We start from the raw sequence: 10,190 nt of genomic DNA, 5'->3' as shown, positions 1-10,190 counted from the left end.
TGCGAAGAGAGCCGAGAGGGGGCGGGGCTGTGTGGGAGAGGGTGGGACCGTGTGGCAGGGCCCGCGGGGGCCTGCGGGGGCCTGCGGGGGCCTGGCCGTGAAGTAGCCCTGGACCCGGCTTCCTCCTTGTTTCTGCGTTCTTCCGGCTTCTGCCTGGAAAGCCGCCCCTGCCCAGCTCCTGGGGCGCCTTCGTGTTTCGTAGACCAGGTGCTGCTCCTCCGGCGACGACCCCGCCGTGCCTGCGCGGCTGGACAACAGGCGTCCTGCGTCTGCAGAAAATGACCACCAGGGGGCGCCTGGAGCCCACACACCACTCCTCGGGGGGCTGGGCCTGGATCCTGTGGCCGTGTCTCACTGCCTTGGCCAGCCCCCTTCCCGGAGCCTCCAGACACAGCCTCAACTTCTTCAAGAGCTCAGGTCAGGCTTCGGGCCTGGTGTCTGCCCGCCCCTGACAGTCCGCGCCCAGGTGAATCTGAAGAAACCTCTAGAATGTGAGTCACCCTGTGGGAGACTAAGAAGTGGATGTGGGATTTTCTCCAAGTCACAGGAGAGCTGCACCAGGGGATCTGGAACGAGGCTTTATCCAGGCACAGCCGGTTGCTTCCCCTGGGCCCCTCACCTTCAGGAGCCCCCTGGGGCCTCCTGGCCAAGCACAGACTGTCTCAGCCCAGGCCAGGAGACAGTGGCCCTCCCCCTGCCCACCTAGCCTCCCCGTCGGCCCTGCCTCACCTTTCGACTTTCTAGCGTAAAAAGAAATCTCCATCACCACGCAGGGGTATCTGACAGCAATAGATTTATTAAGTATCCCCCAAAATATAAACACAAACCAGTAAAAAAACAAAGCATAAAACGTCAGGCCTGGAGCCACAATCAAACAAAGAGACAAACAAGCGACACAACCGGAGATGGCCTATGGTGGGGAAGACAGAGCCGCATGGGCTCCTGTGGGGTGGGGAAGGCCATAAATACTGAGGGACAATGACTTGGGAGCCCCAGGGTGAGGGACCAGCTGGCAGGGAGCAAAGCTGGGGCGGCGGCGGCAGCGAGATGGCTCCGGGGGTCAGACACCACTGGAGGGGCCCCGGCCGCCACCTGGCCCCACACGCCAGCATTGGCTTCACTTGGGACCCTGGGCCTCAGACTCCTCCTCGTCGTCCTCATACATCTCGCCCTCTTCCTCGGCCGTGGCGTCCTGGTACTGCTGATACTCAGACACCAGGTCATTCATGTTGCTCTCGGCCTCGGTGAACTCCATCTCGTCCATGCCCTCACCTGTGTACCAGTGCAGGAAGGCCTTGCGCCGGAACATGGCCGTGAACTGCTCCGAGATGCGCTTGAACAGCTCCTGGATGGCCGTGCTGTTGCCAATGAAGGTGGAGGACATCTTGAGGCCACGGGGCGGGATGTCACACACGGCCACCTTGACGTTGTTGGGGATCCACTCCACGAAGTAGCTGCTGTTCTTGCTCTGGATGGCCAACATCTGCTCGTCCACTTCCTTCATGGACATGCGACCCCGGAAGACAGTGGCCACCGTGAGGTAGCGGCCGTGGCGCGGGTCACAGGCAGCCATCATGTTCTTGGCGTCGAACATCTGCTGGGTGAGCTCGGGCACCGTCAGGGCCCGATACTGCTGGCTGCCCCGAGCTGTGAGTGGGGCGAAGCCCGGCATGAAGAAGTGCAGGCGGGGAAAGGGCACCATGTTCACGGCCAGCTTGCGCAGGTCGGCGTTGAGCTGGCCCGGGAAGCGCAGGGAGGTGGTGACCCCGCTCATGGTGGCCGACACCAGGTGGTTGAGGTCCCCGTAGGTGGGCGTGGCCAGCTTGAGGGTGCGGAAGCAGATGTCATAGAGTGCCTCGTTGTCAATGCAGTAGGTCTCGTCTGTGTTCTCCACCAGCTGGTGGATGGACAGCGTGGCGTTGTAGGGCTCCACCACGGTGTCCGACACCTTGGGTGAGGGCACCACGCTGAAGGTGTTCATGATGCGGTCGGGGTACTCCTCACGCACCTTGCTGATGAGCAGCGTGCCCATGCCCGAGCCCGTGCCCCCGCCCAGCGAGTGGGTCAGCTGGAAGCCCTGCAGGCAGTCGCAGTTCTCACACTCCTTCCGCACGACGTCCAGGACTGAGTCCACCAGCTCCGCGCCCTCTGTGTAGTGTCCCTTGGCCCAGTTGTTGCCAGCCCCACTCTGACCTGTTGGGGGAGAAGAGGTGGAGGAGACAGATAGGGTCAGGGGCTCTGCAGGCCCAGGGGCAGCTGTGGAAGCCCAGTGACTGCTTTCGCGCTGTAAAGCAGGCCCCACTGTGCACACCTTTTCATGCCCCCTAAGCCAGCGCCACTGAGTGTTGGGACCCCCTGGCTGTATGGTGCTCTGTATGTTCAGAGCCCTGAACAGCGAATTGAGAACCTGGGGTCAGGCCAGCACCTTACTGTCTCCTGGGGAGAGCCTGGGTCAGCCCTCCTGCTCCAAACACCTCCCCTGGCTATGCTGGAAGCTTAAACAACAGCCTGGAATCCCTGGCAGCAAGGAGCTAAATGTGAATCAGTGTCTCCCAGCCAGACACACTGGACGTGCTGACTGACTTCTCACCAGCTCTCTAATGATTCTGTTTTACACCACATTCTGCTTGAAATATGTGAGGGTTTCTCTTTCCTTTCTCTGGGCTCCCAGTGCCCAACTGGACAATGGAGAGAGCAGTGCTCAGTTCTGTTTCTGACAGCCACCTCCCCTGTTGACCCGGGCTTGCCTGTGGTGGGGTCTGCCATTCGAGTTGGAGCAGGGGCCCTTACCGAAGATGAAGTTGTCAGGCCTGAAGAGATGCCCAAAGGCTCCCGACCGGACGCTGTCCATAGTCCCAGGCTCCAAGTCCACCAGGATGGCCCGAGGCACATACTTGTGAGCTGAGGGGAGAGGGGGCTCGGTGACACAGGTTACAGAGGGTCAGGGGCTCCTCCAGCTTCCCTTCTAAATCCTGCCACCACCTGCCACACTCCTGCCCACACCCTAAGAGCTTGGACTTGAATCAGGGGGACCTGGACCACAGTGAACTCGAGCAACTCACTTCACCCTAAGCCTCACCACGGGCAGGGTCACCACCCTAGGACAGGCAGGGTCAATCACATATCCATGTGGGCGGGTTAATGTGCTACCACTTCATCGGCTGTAATCCCAGCACTTTGGGAGGCCGAGGAGAGTGGATTGCCTGAGCCCGCGGGTTCAAGACTAGCCTGGGCAACTTGGCAAGACCTCATCTCTACAATAAATAAAAAATTAGCCGGGCATGGTAGTGTGCACCTGTAGTTCCAGCTACTTGGAAGCCTGAGGCAGAAGGATCGCTGGAGCTCAGCAGGTCGAGGCTGCGGTGGCCCTGAGCGTGCCACTGCACCTCAGCCTGGGTGATGGAGACTCTGACTCCAAAAAAAAAAAAAAAAGTGCTACCATTCTGTTATGGAAATCACTTTATACCAGTTGCCAAACAGCCCTGATTGAGCCCTCCAGGTGCCCCCAGCTCTGGTGCCTCCCACAGCTCCCAGGGAGCGGCATCCAAAGTCTCCTAGCCCCAGTCCTGTCTGTTTCCCCTGGCTGTGCAAAGGCCCTGGTGATCGCAGGGTATGTCTGACGCCCACTTTATGTGACTGTTAGCACGGTGTGTCGTCTTTGCCCTGTGCGTCTGAATGGGTGATGTCCAGGCATGCCTGCTGGTTCTGGACCAGCCAGAGAGGGCAGAGAAGCTAGCACCAGCCAACCCACTGCCTCCTCCTCCTCCTCCTCCTCCTCCTCCTCCCAGGGCCAGGGATGGAGATGCAGGGGCAGGCACTCACAGGAGGCCTCGTTGTAGTAGACACTGATCCGCTCCAGCTGCAGGTCCGAGTCCCCGACATAGTTGCCACTGGGGTCGATGCCATGCTCATCACTGATGACCTCCCAGAACTGCAGGAGAGGTGGGAGAGGAGGGGTCGGCAGGCAGCCTGTCACCCCGGCAGGCCCCTTCCCTCTTGAAGTCTTATAAGTCCTTAGTGTAAAATTAGGGTCTTGGCCCCAAGGCCTCCACCGACCCCATCCAGAGATTTTAGAAGAGAGCCCCTGCTGTCATCTGTCAATGAACATCTGAAAATTGTTGCAGTTAATATGCAGATCTACCTCCTACATGTCCACACTGGCCAGTGCCCCGGGTGACCAGGGCTCAACAGAGCTAGACCTACGTCCCAGACCCAGCTGTGCACCTGCTGGCAAGGGTCCGGGTCAGCTGGCTCTTCCATGAGGGGCGTGGTGGTGCACACCTGTCATTCCAGCACTTTAGGAGGCCGAGGTGAAAGGATTGCTTAAGTCCAGGAGTTTGAGACACCCCCCCTCATAAAAACTTTAAAAATTAGCTGGGTGTGGTGGTGTGCACCTGTAGTCCCAGCTACTTGGAAGACTGAGGTGGGAGAATCACCTGAGCCTGGGAAGAGGCTGTGGTGAGCCATGATTGTGCCACTGTGCTCCAGCCTGGGTAACAGAGAGAGACCCCAACTCAAACAAAACAAAAACCACTTCCTGGGCTTTTTGTGCGTGTGTGTGAAACCCAGTGCTTGTCAAACTCTGCCCTATGACTACTGCAGAACAGGGTCCAGACCTCCTGGGTTCACAGCCCAGTCCTTACCCTTTCCCAGCTGTGTGACCCTGGACAGGCCACAGGGATTCTCTGTGACTCAGTGTCCTCATCTGTACAGTGGGTCTGGTGATAACAGACTAGAATTGGGTGAATCTGTCAAGGGTGTGAACAGTATATGGCAGATGAGCACTGCTATGCAGAATTATTAGCACCCATGTACGCACAAAAAGGCACACACCTTGCAGAAGTGCTGCTTCACCCAGGGACACTTCTCAGATGCCTAACCAGACTACCTCTTGGAGCAGTGTCTGCAGGCAAGAGGCCTTGTCCGACACACACCACGTGGCTTCCTCTCCCAACACCCCTCCTCCTCACTTCTCAGGACTGGAATGACTTCCACATGAGTTAATGGGTGTGATGGCCTCAAGAAACAAAGGGCCTCTACATGTGAGTCATGTGCTGGGGAAGAGTGCTCAAGAGAAAAGCAGGCTAGAAAACAGTTTGCATGTGCTTCTCTCTGACAGACACGCAGAGCTGAGCTGGGAGGTGTGGTCCAGGGTTGGGAAAGAGAGACATCCAGCCTGGGCAACTTGTCTTTGGTCTTGTTGGGATTTTGCCATGTGCACATGCTAGTTTTTCAGACTGGTTAAAAATAAAAATTTAAACGTTCTTAAGAGAACAAACAGTTATTTATTATAAAATGCACAGAAATCTGCCTGTTCACTCAAGAGACTGTTATTAGAGGTCATCTCTCTGCCAGGTTGGAGGGTGGATTTTTTTGCCCTTTTGTGTATTTTTGGCATTGTTGAGTTTATTCTTCTTTTTTGCATTAAGTTTTTTAATGAGAAAAATAAAAGTAGCCAGGTGTGGTGGCCCTCCCAGAGCTTTGAGAGGCCAAGGTGAGAGGATTGCTTAAGCCCAGGAGTTCAATACCAGCCTGGACAACATAGCAAGACTCCATATCTTAAAAAAAAAAGTAGCCGGGTGTGATGGTGCCTCCAGTCCCAGCTACTCAGGAGGCTGAGGCAGGAGAATCCTTTTAGCTCAGGGAGTTTGAGTATGCAGTGAACTCTTAATGGGCCACTGCACTTCAGCCTGGGTGACAAGAGTGAGACCCCAACTCATAAAATAAATAAAATCACAGAAATGTCACTGAAGCCTTTGGATCCTGTCTGAACTTCCAACTTCTGCTTGGCTCTTAGAGGTTCTCCATTTACTTAATTTCTGGCAGTCTACTTGAACCTGGAGCCTTGCTCTCCACAGCTCTGGGGCACCCCAAATTTATGGTGCAGGAACCCGCAGCCACCAGCTTCAGTAGAGGACAGATGCACTCAACATCAAGCGTTGAGGGCAGGAAAGAGTGCTTCACTATGGCATCACATGTCTGGGAAGTTCTTTGCAGAGTGTGAAGCGTGGCCCACCAGGAACAATGGACCTGAGTGGTTCAGAGCCCAGCACCAGCCACAGCTGTGGGTCTGGAACTCCACCAGATCTCAGATTTCTCATCTTGAGATGGACATGCTAATGGTACCCACATCAAGTGATTAGAACAAGGCCTGACATAAAAGCATTTGGCAAATGTTCGCTTCATTTTTTTTTATACTTTATTTTTTTGAGACAGGGTTCTGTTGGGTTGCCCAGGCTGGAGTGCTGTGTCATGATCTCAGCTCACTGCAACCTTGACCTCCTGGGCTCAAGACAACCTCCCACCTCAGCCTCCCAAGTAGCTAGAACTATAGGCTGTCACCATGCTCAGCTAATTAAAAAAAAAGTTTAGTGTGGGGGAGGGGGGAGTGTCTCACTATGTTGCCCAGGCTGGTCATGAACTCCTGGGCTCAAGCAATCCTCCTGCTTCAGCTTCCCAGAGGGCTGGGATTATAGGAGTGAGCCACCACACCCAGCCTGCTTCATTTTTTTGAAAGGCTTTAGATGCTGTTTAAATTTTTACAGGCCTGTGCACAAGTAACTTAAATAAAATGGACTGGAAGGATTGGAAAAAAAAAGTCTCCACTTAGGAAGAAGTGGTTAAATGGTCACTTTAGCCTTATCAGCAATGCTTTACTTTCAGAAGGGGACATATTAATAATTGCTTTTGGGCCAGGCTCTGTGACTCAGCTTGTAATCCCAGCACTTTGGGAGGCCAAGGTGAGTGGATTGCCTGAGCCCACGGGTTCAAGACCAGCCCGGACAACTTGGCGGGACCTCATCTCTACAATAAATAAAATATTAGCTGTGTGTGGTAGCACGTGCCTGTAGTTCCAGCTACTTGGAAGGCTGAGGAGGAAGGATCGCCTGAGCCCAGCAGGTCGGCACTAGGGTGGCTGTGAGTGTGCCACTGCACTCCAACCTGGGCGACAGAGTGAGACTCCAACTCAAGTAATAATAATAGTAATAATAGCTTTTGTAGTTATAATTAATAAAATTATAGTTTAAAATAAGGTATCAGTAAAATATATTATGTAACATATTTAATAAATAATAAGGTCGGGAGCTGTGGCACACACCTGTAATCCCAACATTTTGAGAGGCCGAAGCAAGAATATTGCTTGAGGCCAAGAGTTCAAGGCCAGCCTGAGAAACATCGCGAGATCCCGTCTGTACAAAATGTCTTTAAAAATGAGCTGGGCGTGGTGGCTAACGCCTCCTAATCCCAGCACTTTAGGAGGCGGAGGCAAGAGGATTGTCTGATCCCAGAGGTTTGAGATCAGCCTGGGCAACTTGTCAAGACCTCGTCTGTAGAATAAATAAATTAGCGGGGCGTGGTGGCGCACCTCTATCCCCAGCTACTCCCGAGGCTGAGGCAGAAGGATCGCCTGAGCCCAGCAGGTCAAGCCTGCGGTGGCCGTGATGTGCCACTGCACTCCCAACTGGGCGACCGAGACTTTGACTTTTAAAAAAAGTACAGTACAATACAATTTTGTAAATTGAATTGCTAGCAACCCTACAGAAGAGAGAGCTGCCGATGACAGGCGGGTCCAGGCCCAGGCTCGGGTTTCGGGCCCGCTGCCGGGTCTTGGGGCTGCAGGAACGGCGGGCGCTGTCCATGGTGCTGACCGCGCGCCGTGCAGAGGGTCCCAGGGAACAGCTGGGTCGGGGCAGTGTGAGGTGGAGGTGGGGGCAGGAGCCGAGGCCAAGCGAGGTCAGCGGCTCCCGGAAGAAGGGCTGCGAGATCCAGGGATGTTTAAGCTCCTTCCAGGACCCCAAACGCCCTTCCCCGCCCGTCCGCCGCTTCACCGTGACTCATTTTGGAGGTGCTGGGGGAGGAGCAAAACCCAAAAAGCCCTCTCCCATTGGCTGTCAGCTCAGGCTCCGCCCAGCAGCCGAGGGGAGGGGGCGGCCCTGGGCAGCCGGCGGGGCCAGACAAAGGCTCCTTCCACAACGTTTCAAGACTGCTCTGCCCCTCTAGGAGAGGAGTTGGGCCCGGGGGTCCAGACTCCAGGAAAATAAACCACGAGGGGCCCAGACTCCTCTGCTGGGGGAAGGGGAGCTTTGTGAGTCCCGTCCATCCCGACGTTTCTACACAGACCTAGACTCGAACTCCTGCCTTGCTCCTGCTGTGCTGTGAATGCGGACAAATGACTAGACACCTGCCTCAGCCCATCCTGGCAGGCGAGGGGGATGTGGCACTAGCCCAGTGCCCAACGCCTGGGGACATCTAGTCAGTCATTCCTGCTGTTCTGTCTCCACTCGGACAAGTGCTTGCTTGCCAGGAATTAACCTGACCTCCCCGCACTCACCTCGCCCAGCCAGACCCCTCCCTAGAGTGTGTGTGGGGGGCCTCGCTGCTGAGCCGGGCCCCCCCTCCAGGACCCACACGCGGGGCAGCAACCCCCCCCCCGCCCGCGCCCCCGGCCCACCCATCAGCTGCCGCCGGAGATGGGCAGGAAGAACTTGCCACACCCTCCGCTGCGTCGCACACTGGCTATGGAATTGGGAACCAAGAACGGCTAAGAAACTTCCCTTGGCAGGGGGCATCGCTGAGCAGACCAAACCCCTACACAGGCCCTGGCCCAGGGTTCTAGGTGTGAGCTCTGGAAGAGCCCTGGACTGCTTCACACTGGTTCCTCATTGGGAAGTGGTGGGAAAGAGAGAAACTATTCCTCTGAGGAAATGTACTTCTGTTGTTTCCGTTGATAAAAGTATTGGAGGTTAATTTTTTAAACAGATATACTTTTTTTAAAAACTGAAAAGGAATAAAAAGCAATTGGCAAACCCAAGGGCCACAGTGTTGAGAAGAACCCCAGCCAAGGACGACGCCCAGTATTCAGGTGGCGTCTCAACCCTACACCCACAGAGCCTCAGGGGAGTCTGTGGCGTGGACCTGACTTCTAGCCCCAGCCCTGGCCTGTGGGGTTGCAGCCCTGGGCCCATCCAGCCACAGAAGCAGGAGGGTCACCCAGAGGGCCTCAGGCCTCTCCCTCCCTCTCCCCTGTGACCCCTGATCCTCCCAGGAGCAGATGTTCAGGGCAGGCCTGGCCCCTGTGACCACATTAATGAGCCCCGAGCTCCTCCCATCAGGCCAGGGCAGCTGTCAGACCTGCCCCAGGAGTCTTGATTTGATTTGAGGCCTCTACCCCCAGGCCTCCCCTCCCCCAACCCTCTCCTTGGCAGGCACAGCTGTCTCCTTGGGTGATTAGGGAGTCTCCCCACTACTGGGCCTCCCCCCAACTGAGGCGCCTCCACCCTGGAGCCAAAGTTGCAATTTACATGTCAGCCACGTGGCTGCCCCAGCCTTGTGGTAATTAGCTTTTTGTTCCTGCTTGGTTTCTATGGTAACAGCCTCCAGAGGAAGCCTGTCCCGGCCCCTTCCCCTCCAGGACCTGTCTCCTCCACACCACCCCGAGCTTGGTCGCTGGCCTTGGTCCTGACAAAGTGCCTCCCCCCCCCCCATATTGTTCTGAGAGAAGACCCTTAGGGAAGCCGGCCCCACCCACCGGCCTGAGCCCCAGGTTGGCGCCAAAGGGGGACAGCCCGGCTCTGTCCTGCACCAGCTGTGTGACCTTGGGCTGCGGACAGCCTCCCGGGGTTTGGGGACAGGACGTCTATGTAATGAGCTCAGGAGGAGACCCAGTCTCCTCCTGAGGTTCTTCACACTCGGAGCACCGACGTCCCTTCCGCCTCAGCCTCCTCTGTGAGGGGTCCTAACAATGGAGGGAGGGGCCTCCGGGATGCAGCCTCCACACCCCAGAGCCCGGCTTTGTTCCCACGTCCAGTCCCCAGCTGCAGACCCCGATGGGCGCGGTCCACCCCGCGGGGGCTTCCCCAGACGCTGCCGCGCTGATGGGGAGTCCAGTCCCGGACCAAGGTCACCCCGAATCCAGGCCCAACCCCTCCAACAAAGGAGCAGGGTGGGGCTAGGGAGCCGGGGTTGGCAGAGCGAGGTTGAGGACATCAGGTTGGGGACATCGGGGCGGCTCAGGCCCCTGGGGGACATTCTGTTTCTCCAGCAGAGGTTCGGGCAGAGGGAGTCATCACGGCTTGGGCGAGAGCCCCGCCCAAGGCTGCCCACCCAACCACCTCACTCAGGGCTAAGTTGCGGCCCCAAGAAGAGGGCCACGCCCAGACAGCGCCCCCGCGGCACCTGCTGAGACCCGT

General features: G+C 56.7%; 1 protein-coding gene across 1 annotated transcript in view; it reads right to left on the bottom strand.

Annotated features, from left to right (window-relative positions):
* Positions 1–776: 776 nt before the first annotated feature.
* The window catches only part of LOC103251474, a 13,859-nt gene continuing 4,445 nt past the window's right edge, over positions 777–10,190 (bottom strand). Inside the window, exons 4-8 of the mRNA XM_021708566.1 lie at positions 9,688–9,949; positions 7,536–7,680; positions 3,823–3,931; positions 2,791–2,901; positions 777–2,193 (exon numbers count right to left, since the gene is read on the bottom strand). Of these exons, the coding sequence (XP_021564241.1) occupies positions 1,118–2,193; positions 2,791–2,901; positions 3,823–3,931; positions 7,536–7,680; positions 9,688–9,949 (1,703 nt within the window). The 3' untranslated portion in view covers positions 777–1,117. The remainder of the gene's footprint in view (positions 2,194–2,790; positions 2,902–3,822; positions 3,932–7,535; positions 7,681–9,687; positions 9,950–10,190) is intronic.

Source organism: Carlito syrichta, unplaced genomic scaffold (assembly GCF_000164805.1).
Source record: "Carlito syrichta isolate Samal-C Ts95f unplaced genomic scaffold, Tarsius_syrichta-2.0.1 Scaffold142937, whole genome shotgun sequence".
NCBI lineage: Eukaryota > Metazoa > Chordata > Mammalia > Primates > Tarsiidae > Carlito > Carlito syrichta.
Note: the sequence above shows the minus strand (reverse complement) of the source record. Positions and strands in the feature narration are given on the sequence as shown.